This window comes from Cervus canadensis, chromosome 15 (assembly GCF_019320065.1).
Source record: "Cervus canadensis isolate Bull #8, Minnesota chromosome 15, ASM1932006v1, whole genome shotgun sequence".
Classification (NCBI taxonomy): domain Eukaryota; kingdom Metazoa; phylum Chordata; class Mammalia; order Artiodactyla; family Cervidae; genus Cervus; species Cervus canadensis.
In genome coordinates this window covers 57,551,177-57,570,801 of record NC_057400.1, presented here as the reverse complement: position 1 = coordinate 57,570,801, position 19,625 = coordinate 57,551,177, and the positions used below count along the sequence as shown (strand labels likewise).

The 19,625-nt window shown below is 37.5% G+C and overlaps 1 protein-coding gene across 8 annotated transcripts in view; it reads left to right on the top strand.

Moving 5' to 3' along the window:
• The window catches only part of ZNF385B (zinc finger protein 385B), a 333,103-nt gene that overhangs the window by 232,341 nt on the left and 81,137 nt on the right, over window positions 1-19,625 (top strand). For 7 of the 8 annotated variants that reach the window (XM_043487744.1, XM_043487745.1, XM_043487743.1 and 4 more), the window contains one exon: window positions 2,930-3,072. The exons of the other annotated variant lie outside the window; for it this stretch is intronic. In XM_043487744.1, the coding sequence (XP_043343679.1) occupies window positions 2,930-3,072 (143 nt within the window). The remainder of the gene's footprint in view (window positions 1-2,929; window positions 3,073-19,625) is intronic. 8 annotated transcript variants of the gene reach the window in all.

The window sequence follows — 19,625 nt, the reverse complement described above, 5'->3', positions numbered from 1 at the left end:
GGGGTCTGTGTGAAAGATTACCTCATCTTCCTTTGGTTGATGGAGAGGGCCCACATGACCAGTTGCCTCATTGGTGCTCACCAAAAGATTCCACCTTAACTGGTTAGGATTACATTCTTGGATAGGTTTATATTCCTAGGTTGTAACTGCAGTTGGGTTAGCTACTAGCACAAATGACTCCATTTTAGGTCTTTTCTTTTTTAACAGGCAGCTATAAGTATACTGTATACTTTTATACTTTAGACTTTTGACAACTATAATAGCTATAAATTGTAAAAGGTCATGATCTAATATAAGAAATATCTGTCTTTCAACTTAGCTAAGATTTTGAAGCAAAGCTTTTAAGATAAATATTTTAGTAAATGCCTCTGTAGCATTTGACATATTGATATAATATATCATCTTGGATCTACAAGCTCTGAAGTTAGCAAGGAATGTAACATTGCCTAATTAGAAGAATGACGTGTAATTAAATGCAAGGTGGTTATGTGAATGCCCGGTTGAGATCAAAGTATTTACTTTGTAGGGTCTTGCACATCACAGCCAGTCAAATATATGTCAAATAAAGAAGGATTTTTTTTTTTTAAGTGAAAAAAATATACAGTATTTACTTCGACATCAGGGGAAAAAAAGAACATCTCTGTTTGATCTGTACTTTTAGCTGATTCTCTTTTTGCTGAGTCCTACTCTATATTCCTTAATGCATGGATTGACCTAAAGACTTGCCATTAGAGATAAATGCTTTAGACACCCTTCTCATTTTTCCTGTTTTTAGGATCAATGTAAATAAGGTATGATAGTCTTTTAATACTATTGCCAATAATGTTCTGGAATGATGTCAAAAATGATGCAGAGTTTATTAAGGAAATTCATTACCCAAAAAAATCACTGAAATAAAAATTTTAGCTATTCTGAGACACTAAGAAAAAAGACTGATGAAAATTTTAATAGTCGGAGCATTTTCCCATGTTGTTCATTTCTCCTTGAAGTCAGCAGGGGATTTTAGGCATGTAATTATTTGTGGTCCTATAAGACCTCCCTGGTAGCTCAGCTGATTAAGAATCCTCCTGCAACGCAGGAGACCCCAGTTCAATTCCTGGGTTGGGAAGATGCCTTTGAGAAGGGATAGGCTATCCAGTCCTGTATTCTTGGTCTTCTCTGGTGGCTCAGATGGCAAAGAATCTGCCCACAGTGTGGGAGACATGGGTTCAATCCCTGGGTTGGGAAGATTCCCTGGAAGAGGGCACGGCAACCCACCTAATGTTCTTGCCTGGAGAATCTCCATGGACAGAGGAGCCTGGTGGGCTACAGTCCATGGAGTTCCAAAGAGTCAGACACGACTGAACGACTAAGCACAGCATATTATCAGCATGTCAGAGAAAACTGGAATCTTCATACACTGCTAGTGGTAGTATAAAGTGGTTTAGCCATTTTGGAAGACAGCCTGAAAGTTCTCAAAAGGTTAAACCATTTGACTATCATATGACCCAACAATCCCCAGTTCCACTTTTAGGTGTATATAAGTGAACTAAAAACATTGTCACACAAAAATTTATAAACAAATGTTCATATCAGCATTATTCATAATGGCCCCAAAGTGGAAACAGCTCAAATATCCATCAACTGATGAATAAATAATAGAAAATGGTACATCTACAATAGAATATTATTAATCATTAAAAAGGAATGAAATTCTGATACATGCTACAACATGAATGCATCTTAAAAGCATGCCAAGTAAAAGAAAACAGTCACAAAAGACCTCATATTATGTGATTTCATTTATGTGAAATGTCCAGAAAAGACAAATCTGTAGAGACAGAAAGTAGATCAGTGGCTACCAAGATCGGGAGGTGTTGGGAGAAAGTGGGTGTGACTGCTAATAAGTTTGGAGTTTCTTTTAGGGATCATGAAAATCTAATATTGATTATGGTCCTGGTTGCACAGGACTCTGAATATTTGAAAATCATTAAATTGTACACTCTAAGTGTGTGAATTTTATCTTTATATGCCTGTCATATTTTGTTTAAAAAGGGCATATCAGAGCCTGTCTCCCAGAGAGCCACCTGCACTAGCAGTTACTGATCTGCAGTAGGTAGAGACTATAGACTAAAGAGAAATGTGTGTTATGGTGGAGAGAAGTGTTTTAAATCCCCTACAGACAGGTTATACCAGATATATAAAGACAACTAATAGAATTGTTAAAGGGATAGTTACTAAAATAATACAAGGCTCATTAGAAATAAAAGGTGAAATAAAAAATTTGGTTCCAACTCCTCTGTGTCCCTCCAAAACCCTGCCACATCATCACCCTGTTTGGATTCTCTAACTCTCCAGTGTCTAGACTAAGGACAACCTTCTAATTGTTTTTTTAGAGAACAAATTGTCCAAGTGATAACTTTCTTGGAAGTAGACCGGAACTATGAGTCCAAGGTTTCTTCCTTGGGTAAAAACCCTATGCCTATCTCTGATTTGCATAAAATGCTCCCACTGGCCAGTCAATAATTATGAATAATACAGAGCATCTGACTTCAAGAGGCTCCGCCCCTCCTCTCTCCTACGTTTTTTGGCCAGTTGGAGGCAACAGATGAACAAGAGGATGATATTCTGCCCCACATGCCAACAGGGTCTGTGTACTGTGTATCTCAGCAGAGTCTGAGCAGCCCCGGCCTTCACCATAGGGAAGCATCCTGTATCACTGTCTTAGACATTGAGCAAGAAGACCCTTTTTAACTGCATTTTCTCCTTCTGTGCCATTTGCTGACTGCCAGCATAACTGTGGTGGTTTAGTTGCTAAGTCATGTCCAGCGACTCAGCATAACTCTTTGCTTGCGGTTGCAGCTCAGCAGTCTTGTTTGTGTGCTTTGAGTTGGGGAGGGAGATGGACGTGAGCAAGAGATTAAATTCATTTTTGTTCTGTTCTTGGCAGGCAGTACATGCCATACTACTACCCTTCCTGCTCTTGTGCGCGCACCGACCCTGATGATGCAGCCTTCACTGGATATCAAACCGTTTATGTCGTTTCCAGTGGACAGTAATTCTGCTGTTGGGCTCTTTCCAAATTTTAACACAGTGAGTACATGCATTTTCATCTTATTTATCTCCTCCTCAGTCTCTCTCATTACAGTTGTGAATAGGCAGTAGATGTGACCTGTGCCCAAGTGTGTAATTTTAAACCATATATTGGTTATGCAACTCAGCTGTATTATGCAAGATAATGCTTCACCCATGAGAATTAGTCCAAACAAAACCCAGCATATTTGTTTTACAAATATTTACGCAGGCAACTTTCACCTGTTGCTTTGTGCAGTTTTGATAGACTTTTCAGGGACTTCAGAACCTACGTTATTTCTGGGATGCTGTTCCCATGCTCAGGAACACAATTTAGAGATCTCAAGTCACATTGATTTTTCCCTACTTCTAGAAAGAAAAAAAAGTGTGTGTTTCATCTCCCTGGGGACATTTTTATTTGGAAGATTTTTTTTTTTTAGATAAAGACTCTTACACAAACAAATTTTATTTGGAAGCTATTATAGATTATGTGAATCTGATGCTATTAGTAAAAAGAAAAAATGCACTTTAGATCTACATGTTAGTTGTCCACATGATACTTTGACATTCATTTTAAAACATGATAAATATTAGTGAATTACCTGTAACTGCCAATGTTCTTTATTTGGGGCAGCTAACCTTTTTTTTATCTGAATGAAAGACAGTTTTTATAGGTATGCCACGTGGAGCATGACACCCTTCAACAATAGAATTCTGCCCAAAATCTGTCCATAGCCAGCTTCTAAGCTTACAGTAGAAGGTTAACCAGTTCAGATAATTGCATAAATTATGTCTGTTCAGTCAATGAATACAGCCGGTTGGGGTATGATGGTCTACATGAATGATCTGGCATTATAGAATAGAAGCTACCATAATCAAGAAAAAGAACTGCATTATCAACATCACCAGACAGTGGACATCTGAAGCACTGCCAGATATGTCCTTCTGCAGATTTATCTTCTGTATGAAGTGAAAACAGCAGCAGGACTTTTCCTCAAGGATTGTAAATAAAATCTGCTGACAGGCCTTCTGTCGTAACTTAGGCCTTGTAAGGTAATTAAAGGGTCATTGGTCAGCCAGCTTTTTAAAGAGCACTGGCCTTGACTTAGCAAGTAATGGTTGAATGTTATCATCTTCTTGGGGTTTTTCAGACACAAGTCACACAATTTTTTTTAAAGGCTTAAAACGATGAACATTGTTTCTAGTGAAGTGGAGCTGCTCAGTAAGATAAATCACACCTGCCCTGGTCATTTTATCCATCAGGAGTGACCATGCCAAAGCAACATCTTGTACCACTTTAGAGAATGAACTGAAGTATGCCTATTCTATCCTCTATCTAAACATGGGTGATTCATTCCAGACATAATTGAATTAAGCTTTACTTCTGAAAGCGTTTATTAGATACTCGTGTTTTGATTAATATACATTTGAAAGACAGCATTTATAACCACTGCAGAAGTCCGGTCACTGTCAGAAAGCAGAACTGAAAATGTGAGTAAGCATAAATGTCTCCTATGGTGGTTTACCTCTCTGTATTTTTTTTTTTTTTAACACAAGTAGTACTTATTTCAGAAATTCAAATAAAACATTAACATTCAAAGCAAAATGTCAAAGTCACCATTCCCTACCGCTGTAGACACACTCCCTTCACTAGAGAAAAGTGCTCTCAGCGGCTGGTCTGCATTCTTCCAGCCCCTTCTAGAAGTATGTTATGTGCGTATACAACAGGAACCTACCATCTGTTTAGTGCTGTTCTCTAAGTCACTTTTAGAGAACTTCTAAATGTCTTACATATATTCCTCTGTTTTTAATGGCTGTAAAGCAACAGTGGAAAGAATATTTTATAAGTTAAGAAAAAAAAAGCCTTATAATGACTTGTTAATGTTGTGTAGGGCTTACAGGTGCACTGATGTCAGTCACTCAGTCATGCCCAGCTCTTTGCAGCCCCATAGATCCCACCAGGCTTCTCTGTCCATGGGATTCTCCAGGCAAGAATACTGAGTGGATTGCCATGCCCTCCTCCAGGAGAATCTTCCCGACCCAGGGATCGAATTCAGGTCTCCTGCATTGCAGGCAGATTCTTTCCCGTCTGAGCCACCATAGCTCTTAACCATATGATATATTAATATTTGGGAGAAGGCAATGGCACCCCACTCCAGTACTCTTGCCTGGAAAATCCCATGGACAAAGGAGCTTGGTAGGCTGCAGTCCATGTGGTCGCACAGAGTTGGACACGACTGAAGTGATTTAGCAGCAGCATATTAATATTTGAGAAAATCCAAGAAATAATTCTACTAGTAGAATTTCATTGTTTTTTCTTCTTAGAGGCAAATAAACTTGTAACTTTCAAATGAAAATATTTTTTCACGAAAGTGAAGAATATAGCAAAGAACTGCCTGACATAATCATTTTATTCTCTCTATATTATATCCAAGGCATTTATTGGATAGAGAGTTCTTCTGGTAATATATTAAAAATTAAATCATTGCAAGTGAGATCCTCTATTGTCTTGCAAAAAAATTGAATTAATGGGATCATTGGGTTACCTATGATTTTTCACTGATTTGAAGTTTTAATTACTCTAATCTTTTTCCTATCATCTTTTCCATTCCAGTGTCTAATTCACCCAACAGACTTCCCAGGGCAATTTCATAGAAGTAACTATCCACATTTTCCTAGGAAAATAGTTTTACATCACTACTAGTAAATATACTGGATTATTGTATTGTGCGATATTTTACATTCTTCAAAGGACTCAGACATTAGAACATTTTAATCGACCATGATTATTATTTGTATTGTCTACATGAGGCAAAGGCATTAGTGAAGGAAGAACTGAGTCTTGAATTAGAATCTTCTGACTTCAAAACTGATGTTCTGGCTCTTCTGTGTCCTTGGCTCTTTTGGTCCATGTCACCTCTCACTTCATTCGGTGTGAACAAAGCTCAATCAGAAATCTGTGCTCTAAAAAAAAAAAAAAAAAAAGATATCTGTGCTCTTTTTGGCAGCTTGGTAGACAATTTTCAGCAGAATCATTAAGCAGAAAGAGGAAAGGATTTTTTGAATGTGTAATATAGACCTCTGCAAACAATATCTATGAAGCAGAATGTATTTTCAAAAGTTATAATCTCTTGTTAGCAAATTTTAAAAGTATATTCTACTCAGTAGTCTATGTGCTCTTTGAGAACCAACATGAATGCTATCATAATCACTTCATTTTTAAATCATGAATAATATTAGTAAATATAAGAAATATGTTTTAACTCATACCTATTATCAGAAGAATAAACACTGTACTCTGAGACCATAGCTGAAAGCTTTGGAAGTTCCAAGTTTTGCTATTTTCTCTAAGTGGATTTAAAATACATACGTGAAGTAATGATTTCCTCCTGTTTTTATAGTGGAGTATGATACTGTTACGCAGTAAACACAGCAAGAATGAAATGGGATTCTGTCATATCTGAAAGCAGAATAGGTGGCTATTCTATACTAAATTGTATGCAATGAAGATACATGCCTCACAGTATTCAGTTAGTGGCCATCTTCCCTTACAAATGACAAAATCTTTGTCATTTGAATAAGCAAAAAATTCAAGAACACTTCTGAAGGAGAGTTCTGAGGAGACATGCTAGGGAAAACGGGGTTTGGCTCACCGATATTTTGTGGTGGACTATATGTCAAGGGTGCATGTCTGGGGAATGAGGATATTAACTCTGCTCTTCAGTAGTTGTACTTCACAGAGGGACTGTTTGAGCCTCTTACAGGTGAAAGACTGAGCAAACCAAAATGGAAATTTTTAAAGATCTTGACCTTTTTATTTAAAGCTTGACAGGCTTTCCTGCCAGGCAAGTCACTGAGGCTCACTTCCACCATGCTACCCAACCTTGGTTTATTTGTCATTCAGGGCCCAACACAGATAGCGCCTCCTTCACAGGAAACTTTCTGTGACGCTTCCAGTCTGACTTAAGTGCCTATCCTCTGTATTCCCAAAGTAACTCCCAATTGCACCACATTCTCCCTGATTAACCACCAATCTTCACTGGACTGTTGGACTCTTGAGAACAAGGGCTGTATTTTATCTTTGTACATTTGGTGTCCGGCAGAGCTACTCAATAAAACTTCTTTGAAGGAAGGATAGAGGAAAGGGCTCCAGTTCCTCAGTTTTCAGTGTTCCTGGTACCCCTTCTAGCAAAGGGAATTTCAGCATTTCTGAGCCCTAAGGACAAGGTGATAAGAGCAGGTGTTTACTTTTATTTTCCTGAGAATTGTCATCCTTTTTTAGTTTAAAAGGAGTAATTAGATATAAACTTTTCTCTAGCTATAGTTCTGGCTTTCTCTGTGTGGATGGTATGGAAACTCTACAAATATCAACTGCATTCTTTGTCCTAGGTCCTAGTCTTAGGAGCATTTAGTTTAAAATCAAGGTCGTTAGTTAGGGAATTAACATTCCATATGAAAACATAATATATGAACTAAGGAGTACTGGGTTTGGGGAAGGAAATAAACAAAAAATTAAAACAAGAGTACCATAGTGCCCAAGAAACTTATAAGAAATAGAATTAATAATAAAAGGCAAGATAATATAATAAACCCCCCCCCAAAATAGATAAAGTGAAAATAGTGTTCAAGAAAGGCCAGAAAGAATGAATTTTTGCATCCCAATAAAACTATTTTCTTTATTTTGTTATTCACTTTACTTCAATTTGCTAAGTACTTCATGGTCATCCTTAAATTTCTGTGCATGATTATTTTTAGCTGTCAAATGTATATAATTATTTCTTCCTATTAGAATCTCCCAATCATTTATTGTGGATTCCATTTTTATCTTCCTCTTACCTGGATAATACTTGGTATTTAATACTTGGTGTTCTATACCTGGATAATACATGGTTAGCCACCTCATCGGAGAAGGCAATGGCACCCCACTCCAGCGCTGTTGCCTGGAGAATCCCATGGACTGGTAGGCTGCAGACCATGGGGTCGCTAAGAGTTGGACATGACTGAGCAACTTCCCTTTCACTTTTTACTTTCATGCATTGGAGAAGGAAATGGCACCCCACTCCAGTGTTCTTGCCTGGAGAATCCCAGGGATGGGGGAGCCTGGTGGGCTGCCGTCTGTGGGGTCACACAGAGTCAGACATGACTGAAGTGACTCAGCAGCAGCAGCAGCAGCAGCAGCAGCCACCTCATGTGAAGAGTTGACTCGTTGGAAAAGACCCTGATGCTGAGAGGGATTGGGGGCAGGAGGAGAAGGGGATGATAGAGGATGAGATGGCTGAATGGCTTCACCAACTCGATGGACATGGGTTTGAGTGAACTCCAGGAGTTGGTGATGGACAGGGAGGCCTGGCATGCTGCAATTCATGGGGTCACAAAGAGTCGGACATGACTGAGCAACTGAACTGAACTGAACTGATCCTTAATAAGAGATGTCTTCAAATTTTAAATAAGTTGCATACTTACCATAATGGATCATGTCAACTTAATATGATAAAATGGGTCCATTTTGTAGGCATACCTACACACATGCTATTATGGACTGAATATGTCCTCCCCAAATTCACGTATTGAAGCTCTAACACCTGATAATACTTAGAAATTGGGCCTTTGAGAGATAATTAGTTACATGAGGTCATGAGGGTGGTGCCCTCATAAGGTGATTAGTGCCCTTTTAAAGTAGAGACACCAGAAAGCTATTCCTTTATCTACCATGTGAAAACATAGTGCAAAGGAAGCCATCTGCAAGCAGAAAGACAGCTCTTAGCATAACCTGACTGTGCTGGTGCCCTTGATCTTGTACTTTAAGCCTCCAAGATTGTGAGAATTTATTTGTGTTGTTTCAGCCACCCAGTCCATGGTATTTTGTTATGGCAGCTCAAGCAGACTAAGACACATATGCAGCCTGTATACTGTTTTTGTTTTTGTTGTTATTGATTTGCTAAATCATGTCCAACTTTTTCAAGTTTCTTTTTGACAGTCACGTATTAGATATATGCACAGATATATTTGTGTGACACTCCAGAGCTATAGCTATAATCAAGAGCCCCCATAAGACCACAGTCATCTGTCAGTTTCTCTGCTGATTGGCAGTATTTTCCATGCCTGTTTATTTCAAATGTCTTTGTGAGTCCTGCCTTGTTTTTGCATCTCCTCCAGGAAAGGCTATGCACAATGAAGGTCACTGATACTTTATTGCAAGAGGCTCAATAATCTTATTTTTGTGAAAAAAATGGATTTTTATTATCTACCTTGAAATTATTTTTTTCCTGACTCATGAACAAACATGTGGAGAAGAATAAAGCTTATTTCTATTGTATAAAGTCCCAAATTGCTATATGATTCTTTGAATCATTCATAACAAGTTGTAGAAAGAGAAATGTTTACCATTTATTTTATCGTTCTAAATTCTTTGAGATTCTGGATCGTTCATAGTTTGTGATTTCAATGACTATTTAAATGTTTTCTTTCTTTTAGTAGAAATAATCATATATTTATCAAGGAGGTCCAAAATAAAGAAATAAGGAATCAAGCTCATATTCACTTTGCTGTGAATTCATGCCATGCTTCTCATGAGATGTTACTATAAGGAAACCTGAAGTAAGCTAGAACATTCCATTTTTACCTGCCTTTGATATCTATATCAATTTAATGAAGTCCTTAGATTGTGTTCAAATATCCTATTTCTTTTTTCACTCTTGAAATCCTTTTAGAATATATAGGTATTATTGATAGGGTATGTAGATATGCATGTATGCTTACATAATATGTGGCCATATATGTGCTCTGTCCTTAATGAAATTATTTGTTCAAGGCATCCAGGAAAAAACATGCATTCACAACCACTTGTGGAGTGTCTACATGTGCCAGTCTTTGTGCTAAGGAGGAGTAATAGTGAATAAGACAGAAACTGCTTTCACTATCTGGTAGATATTACTTCTTCCTCTTGTTTAATTTGTCATCAGATAACAGAGCATTCTGCTTATAATGAATAGTGAAGTCAGTTGATAAAATCTGCCAAGAAACATCAGGTTAAGACCTTGATGGACCTTTACAGGGTCAGGAATCACAAGGTTTCAGGAGCATGTGAAAAGGGGAACCCATAGTTCCACCATGCTGTGTCCTCTTTGGTGTCCCTTTCATTATCCTAGCCTCAACCTCACATGGCTCTGGAGCCTCATCTTCAGTGCTAGAGTTTCAAGGATTATGTGTACTTGGAGGGCACATCAGATTTTCTGGCAAGACAAATCTTCAGTCTTGGCGCTGTCCCAGGTCAGCATTTTTTAGAGTAGAGTCAACTTGGCAAAAGTGTCTGTGTCAGGCCCTCTTTTTTAAAAATGTATCTTATTCTTAACAAATCTCCAGCTAATTAAAAGAAGAAACCAACAACAACCTTGTTCCTAGGTTCTTTCAGTGACCAAGCCTTTTTCTGCCTGTGGTAAAGTAGGAGAGCTTAATAAATATAAAATGTGGCAGAATATTATTGTACAAAACATTGCTTCCAGCCCAGAAACAGTATTTCTAAATCAGCTGCTCTATAAACAATAATTGATGGTGGTGTTCCTTGAGAAACCTTTATCAAAAGCTTGGGAACCCATCAATAGCACAGACCTTTTTTTATTCTTCTCTCTAGATTCTTATATTCAGAATTAGATCTCAAATCTCTTTGGGGAAGGGAAAAATGTCTTTTGGAATATTCTAATCCCTTTATATTTATAGTGGCTTTTGAGGGTGCTAAAGATGAATTGGAGTGCTATTTAGCAATCTGTGAAGTTTCAACATCTTTGTGGAACTCAGTAGGGATCTTGGAAAAATACTTTTTTTCACAGGTTTAGCTGTCAATTTAAGTTTTATTACCTTCCTTTTTACATTCTGATGCTTGAGACAACATGAAAGAACATAAATTATGTAAATAGTACCTTATTTTCATGGAATTCTAGTATCAGAGGGCTTTAATGTATTTTAAAGACATACTACAATGAAATTTTTTTTAACACATCTATGTTTAAAATAGGCTACATGTGTCTTTGTGGTACCCTTTTTGCAGAGCAGAAGGTTGTAGAATATAATCTAGTCTTCTCATTTCTTCCCATAGACAGCTCTGCCAATGAAAAGGGGGCAGTAAAAACAATCAGACAGGCAAGAGCTGGTTCTCCACCCTACAGTATCCTGAATTTAAATGTGTGTATTTCTCACAGGTTGTTCATGTGGGGCATATTATTTAAAGTATCCAATAAATCCTCGTGGCTCCTAACATCAGGCCTTGCAGTATATTCTATTCAGAAGATGAATTTGTCTTGTCAGTCTCATACTTGTTTTCTCTTATTAGGGACAGTTTCTAGAGCCAAGTGAAGATCTGAGAGGTAGAGTAGGAAATATATGTGTTCTCTTTCGCAGGCTTGTGATTTACAAATAATTAGATACATACAGAAAGTCTCCAACGATTCGAAACTTGTATCTGGGTCTAATTTCTTTGTTTTCCTTATGTAGACATCAAATTTCCATAATATGTAAAAGGGTTAGTTCAGTTCAGTTCAGTCACTCAGTCATGTCCGACTCTTTGCGACCCCATGAACTGCAGCACACCAGGCCTCCCTGTCCATCACCAACTCCTGGAGTCTACCCAAACCCATGTCCATTAAGTCGGTGATGCCATCCAGCCATCTCATCCTCTGTCGTCCCCTTCTCCTCCTGCCCTCAATCTTTCCCAGCATCAGGGTCTTTTCCAATGAGTCAGCTCTTCGCATCAGATGGCCAAAGTATTGGAGCTTCAGCTTCAGCATCAGTCCTTCCAATGAACACCCAGGACTGATCTCCTTTAGGATGGACTGGTTAGATCTTCCTTGTAGTCCAAGGGACTCTCAAGAGTCTTCTCCACCACCACAGTTCAAAAGCATCAATTCTTCTGCTCTCAGCTTTCTTTATAGTCCAACTGTCACATCCATACATGACTACTGGAAAAACCATAGCCTTGGCTACATGGACCTTGTTGACAAAGTAACGTCTCTGCTTTTTAATATGCTGTCTAGGTTGGTCATAGCTTTCCTTCCAGGGAATAAGTGTGTTTTAATTTCATGGCTGCAATCACCATCTGCAGTGATTTTGGAGCCCAAAAAAATAAAGTCAGCCACTGTTTCCACTGTTTCCTCATCTATTTGCCATGAAGTGATGGGCCCAGATGCAAAAATGATCTTAGTTTTCTGAATGTTGAGCTTTAAGCCAACTTTTTCACTCTCCTCTTTCACCTTCATCAAGAGGCTTTTTAAAAGGGTTAGTTGTCATGATAATCAAATCCACAAAATTTCCATTTCCAAAATGAGCTGAAGCTACTAGATGCTAAAATGATTACCAATAGCCATTATCACATGATATGTACTTAAGTTTCAACTTTGAAGTACTTGCCTTCTAAAGGAAACAGTGGCATTCATTCATTTAGTCAGTCAGTCATTCAGCATTTCTATCCCACTTCCTCCCCAAAACCACTTGGAACATCCCGTGTGATCTGAGAAATAAGGCTGCCTGACATGTTCCAAAGGGAGTCTTCTGACAGTCCTACCTGGCCTTGGACTCTGCTTCGTGCCACCCTGGGGGGCAGGAACCAGAGTGGAGGGGAGAGAAAGGAAGGGCAGTCTATTTCATTACATGGGGAAGGAGCACTTGACAAGAGTCAGAACACACAATGGACTTGTTTTCTTTGATCTTGAAAAAAGTAACTTGGTTCTACTTTTCCTCAATCTAAAACCAGGGGTGATTAATACTCTCTTTGTCTATATCATGACATCATGAAAATTTGAGTTATTATATTTATGGAGTATTGAGGATATGACTGACGGTTTAGAAAATTTCTGGAATTTAGTGAATGTGAAAAAATCAAAACAATATAACATACCACCATCCTATTTTTAGTAATTTAAAATACCCATTAATTTCAAATGAGATGTTTATGAGGTGATTCCCAAACAGAAAAGCTGTATTCTTATAAATAATATAAATATTTTAGTTAATATTTCTATCTCTTTGATCTCATCTTCTTAACCAGTTACCTTAAATAAATCAAGGTATGTTTATCACTGGGGCTAGAATTGTGCATTAGAGCAGTCCTAACTAAGGTCGATGCTAAGAATATGGCTAAGCCCTCATTCGTGAGCTTTAAATTTACAGTCAGCTTGAAGAAGTCATGTCTGGCACTAGGCAGGTACTCAATTTATGTTAGCTTGAATGATATAAAAGTAGTGCATACCTAAAGACCAGAATCACCTGACTGCCTGAAAACCATGAAGAGGAATGATGAATTTTGAGCAGTGTTGGGGAGGAGGTATATTGAGTGGAGGATGGGAATAACCACAACTAGTTTGGCTGGATTCCTTTTTTCTCCATTTACCTCCAATAATATTTAGATTATAAGGGCCATGTATAAAGATATTTTGAGCCGAAAAGCTTTGCACCTGTAACACACTGTAATTGACACCAAAGACACAAACATATTTTCTGTTATATTTTCAAACTACTGTTGGCTTCCAAATATAGAACCTTTATTCTCACATTATTTATTAATCAATTTGATATTAGTTAAAATGGAAATTTAAAATATTTTAAACTCAAAATAGTCCACATGTTCATTTATCCTTTTTGTATTGATAAGGGAATTATATTCTAAAAATTCTTTGGATCTTTGACTGTTACAGAACTCTCTTCACCATACTGCCTTCTTTTTTTATTTAATTTGCCAATTTAATTTGAATTTAATTTGCCAATCATATGAGAAAAACCCATGCAACCTGTGCAGTAATATCTAATTGTAAATTCAGTGTGACATCTACCTGTAAACTCAATGCTTCCTCAAAAGCGACTGGTAGGTTTATACTCTATCCCCAAATATTATATAGCCCTTAAAGATATGTACATATGTGTGAAAACTTTTTTCTTAGAATATAAACATTAGCCTAAATACAACTTTAAAAATATACAAGCCAAGATATTCTAGCTCCATAGCTGTCAGAAATAGCAGAGAAATGTATCAATCTGTAGACTTCTGGGGCAGGAAGGGAGGGATTAAAACAGATTCATTTTAAATCAGTTCCTTCATAAAAGAACTTTCTAGAAAGAGCCTGTGGCACATAGCTCATCACTCCTTGTGCAATCAGACCCTCCATTGTCTTCTGAGAGAGCTGCCGCTTCACAGGCCCGGCCCCTTTAATGGATGAGTAGCCTCTGAAGAAGAATTGTGACACCCAGATGTGGAGTTCTTTGAAGCTACACTTTCTGGGGAACCATCATTTTGGTTACAAGCAAGAGTAATATCAATTTCCTGGGGATCAGGCATCCCAGGAAATTATCAGCAATTCATAGACTTTCCTTTTTGCATTTGCTTCAGCCTCAAGGGTAATCACAAAAGATTATAGTCTCCATTTCAGCTTCCATATCACTGAAATATTCTTCTCTGCTGAGAACAATTGATTTCCAGAGGCCAGCTTTTAACCCCAGCTTCAGGAGGCCACTTGGACTGCAATGGTTTGATAACTTCCAGCAGTTGTTACTGTGATATGGTTCTGATGTGAGGCAGAGATTCAGTGATTCCTGACTAATTATAAGAATCCCTTTAAATCAAGTAATGTATCAACTTCTCATGCTATTGGATATCGTTATTTTTTTTTCCATTTTAGTAAGTGTTAGAAGTTGAGGGAGACAGAAGGGTAAATAAAAGTTTTCAAATGAGTGTTGTGAAGATTTTGAAGCCAGCATCCTGAGAGACTGAATTTCCGAATGGAAAACAGAATAACTCAGAAATGTTTCTGAAAGTCTTCAGAGGTAGATTAAAAATACCAGTGATTTTGCTTCATAATATTAAGACTTTTCATGAACATTACTAAGGGATTTTGTGATTCATGACAACTTGCTCTGTAATTCTTATAGGTCTTTCTCCTTTGCTTGATTAGGAAATCTTGATGCCATGTCCATGGTCAAACTGTAAGGAAATTGACGTATTTTTAACTGATTATTTTATTTTATTTGCCATATTCACTTTTCTCTTATATATGATGCTCTTACTCTGAACACACAGGGACAGAAAGGGCTTTGTTTATATCTGAAATAAATTTGGTGGATAAAATAGTTTTACCTAGAAGTAAATGTTCCTTCGTTACAAATTCAAAACACTACATTTCCTTACAAATTCAAAGGAAGGCAGTTCAGTTTAAACTACTTTTGGTGTGAAGTGTAGCCTCCTTTCATCTCATAAAAATAATTATAAATCAAGTGAATAAATATTAATGTCAAGCTGTACTTATTTAATAAAGCAATTATCGCCCCCAGAGAGCAGAGGAAGGCACTTTATTAAAATTCTTTATTTTACTTTGCAAGTATGGTATATTTTGTATTATATAAATGCAGAGTTGAATCAAAAATGTTTTTTTTTTGCTGAGAAGAGTAAATATGTATATACATATCCATCCATACAAAAAGGTAATAGCAAGATGACTATATAATATATAATAGTTTTTATGTAACCCACCCACAAAACCACTCAGGGACCACTTTCCTAACTAAAGTCCTAAAATGTTAAGTGTGGCAGGGAAGCCTACTTGAAGAAGGACCAGTAGAATCAACGTTGGTATAGCCACGACATCCCTGGAAGGGAGTGGGAGAAGGGAACAGATAAAATGCAAGATGCCCAGTTAAAGTTGATTTCCAGGTAAACAACAAAGCACTTTTAATATAATAATATCCTATGCAACATTTGGCACATCATTTATATTTTTTAAAAAAGATTTTGATTTCAAACTTGGTAACCAGAGGAGGAGATCTGGGTTCTGGTCTTAGCTATAGAGGTTCAAGCAAGTTACTAAAATTCTCCAAATCTTTTCCCATTTTCAAGTTGGTCTAAAATAATACTGGTAAGACTGGGACCTGACCTACATGCTTTAACCAGATCTGTTTTCAATGTTTTATTATACTGAGTTTCCAGTTAGGATTCTGTTTGGGGGTAGAGTGGAGGGAAGGTTCTGAAACTCAAAGCAAATTAAAAGTTTGAAAGTATAGATGCTCCCTGACATTTTACTGCTATAATGTGAGAGTGTGGCATGGGACAGCCCACAATGATGGATACGCTGCCTTGCGTTGAGCCTTGCGGTCCTCACCTGTCAGGTTCCTTCTGAGTGCAAGAGTAAGGGACGCGTGGTCCTCTATTTGGGGGGAAAAGCACTTCATTTCCACTTTGCTTTACAGAGTGAAGAATACAAACAGGTCCAGATTTCCGGTTTTGCAATTCTTCCAGCCTGGCGGGGTTTTCTGTTCATCTTAAGCCTCTTTAATTTGTGTCACGGACCTGTTTTGCCTCAGTGTCAGGATGTATCTGACTAGTTATTGAACATCCTTTCAAGCTTAGCTTTGACAGAAGGGTTTTGAAAGGATGTCAATCAGTGCATTTGGCTGTTGAGGAGGAATATTGGTTTGTAAATCAGGAAAGTTCCTTACCTCACTAGTCACTGAGAAAGGCCCTGTGACCTTTTTTTTAGCCCATTTACCAGAAAAATAGGCAAATATATCACTATTACTTAGATTCAGAGACTTAGCACCAATAATTTTTAAAAATTGTGTTTATAATCATCAGCAAGTACTGTTTGGTTATTTGTATGCCTTTTTTTCCCAAGAATAAAAAGTTCTGTTGTTTTTTTTTTTTAAAGATATTTCTCAGACTTATTTTTGGCTCTGAATTTTATGTTATAGAAGCTTAATCCTAGAGCCAAGTTTGGAGTGTTCTCAAGCCACTATTTGAAAAAGAAAAACAGGAAAGGCCAGAAAGCAGGTGACCATCTTCTATCTCAGATACTAACCTGTTCGCTGTTCTTCCAAACCTCAGGATGGGTATCTTCTTTCAATGTCCTGTAGAATAATCACTTCTCATAAGCTATCCTCAAGTGAATCCCTATCTTGTTTAGTACTTTAGCATTTCAGTACTTTAGTATTGAAAAACTATTCTTCAGTCCATATTCCTGAAATGGTTTATTCCTTGTTTTATTTCACCCTGAGGAGACAAAGTACTAAATAAAACATAGGTAACAGGTGACTCATTTATTTTAGTTTCTCTTGGTGAATCCATTTGCTGTTCCCATCACTCTGAATAGTGTTTTTCTTTGGATCAGATAGTTCATTGTCAACTATGTACACATTGGGCTCTTTGTTGTTGTTGTTTGAAATATGAATATATACCTTATTGAGAAATATAAAGTATAATACTTTGAAGGTAGTAACTTTTCCACAGAAAATATTAATAGCATTTGCCATCATTTTATTTTTTCTTCTGTGCTATTACAAAATTCAGAATAGAGCTAAATTCTTATTCATACTCTACAAAGTAGTTTTTCATTTTTCTTAAATATTTTATAACTTTTCTCATAAATTCTCTCAACAGTGCATCTAATAATTTCATGGAAACTTTTTGTCACCTTGTCTTTGACAGTTGTTACTGAACTTTCAAATCCGTATGCATGCATTGGCCAAAAATTATTTTAGTTATAGGAACATCAGATAATAAGGATAAAATGAAAGCCTTTCAAGAACTTTCTTTGTGTCTTGATGGAAAAACACCTCTCTCTTCTCATGGTTTCCAGTCATATCTAAGCATTCATTTGTTCAAGAATGAAAACAAACAAAGAAAAGCATGGGATTTCCTTAAAAGACATAATTTAGATCATTACCTAAATGCCTTTTCCCTACATGGAAAGGAGCAGCTGAATTGGAATTGAGCACGGTCTGGGCTTCCTTAATACATCATATTAGACAATTAGACTTTCCAAAATGTATTTTTAATCTGAATATGGGTACATACACCACTGAATTTCAGTTCTTAAGTTTACTCATTTAATGTTTGAATAGAAACGTCAGACCTGAAGCATTGCTGGGCATGTATGTGTCCATGCAATGAGGTATGAGTAAACCTTCAATTAAATCTCATACCCATTGCAGATATAAATTGAAAGTCTTATTTGTTAAACTGAACTTTTTGAAATGCTCTTTGAAGCGGCTTCTTAAATTACCCAGTAGCATAACTACAGCTTTGCTGCAACTCTCTTGATCCCTGGCAGTGTGGAAAATCACCAGGCATGTGGAGCCAGCCAGGAAAATGGAACATTTTACATTTGCACTGACCATATGATTGCACACAAGGATCTACTGTCAGAGTTAGACATTCAGCTTCAGTAAGGTGCACAGGTCTAATCTTAGGGCACCTCCCATTAACAAAATAACTACTGCCTGAAAAAGAACTCAAAATATATTCCTTCAGCCTAGAACCATTTAAAAATTATCCACCAGAGTGTTAAGCTGGTTTACCACTAAAGAGAGGGAGATGGTGAAACCACCCATTCCTTTCCTTTTAGCTTTCTCGCTTGTACCATTTGGAAACTCTAAAGTTCTAAAAGTGTTAACAACATAAAACATTATTTTCTTGTAGTATCTTCACAAAAAACTGTTAGAGTTTAGCCAAAATATGTGTTGTTGCTCAGTCACTCAGTTGTGTCTGCTCTTTGCGACCCCATGAACTGCAGCACATCAGGCTTCTCTGTCCATCACCATCTCCCAGAGCTTGCTCAAACTCATGTCCATTGAGTCGGTGATGCCATCCCACCATCTCATCATTTGTTGTCCCCTTCTCCTCCTGCCTTCAATCTTTCCCAGCATCAGGGTCTTTTCCAAGGAGTCAGTTCTTCCCATCAGGTGACCAAAGTATTGGAGCTTCAGTTTCAGCATCAGTCTTTCCAATGAATATTCAGGACTGATTTCCTTTAGGATGGACCACTTTGATCTCCTTGCTGTAAGGGACTCTCAAGAGTCTTCTCCAATACTACAGTTCAAAAGCATCGATTCTTTGGCATTCAAATTTCTTTATGGTCTGTCTCGCGTCTGTACATGACTACTGGAAAAACCATAGTTTTGACTCAGTGGACCTTTGTTGGCAAAGTAATGTCTCTGCTTTTGAATACGCTGTCTAGGTTTGACATCGCTTGTCTTCCAAGGAGCAAGCATCTTTTAATTTCATGGCTGCAGTTACCATCTACAGTGATTAGGAGTAACTCATGGTCATTTTGTTATTCACTGGGAAGTACCAGGCCAACCACACTGTACCAGAAACCCACTAGGAAGGTCTCTAGGTGAGATGCATCTGTCACTTAGCTCTCATCCTTAGAGAACTTCTGAAAGCAGATCACCATAGTTTCCCTTTCTCTTTGAGGATATGATGATGCTGGTGGCTCTGAGATCCAACTGTTGTCTTGGGACTTGGGAGCTGAAGAACAGTCTCTGTGGAGGCCTCACAGATGGCTGTGAAAGCCAAAGAGCATGCGCGTTGCAGTTTTCACCAGTTGTATGATTCTGAATTCTGTGTGAATTTCCCTAAATCATGGGATAATGTCCTTATCCTTACATATTTAGTATGATTTTACATGTGAAATTATCAGAATCACAGTTGTATCAAGGCAGTGAAAATGTACTTAGGAATGATCCATGGTAAAATTGTGTTTCTTTCCCATTCTCCTATTTTATTTTTTTCATAGTAAAACACTCTGAAAGTACCTTATTAA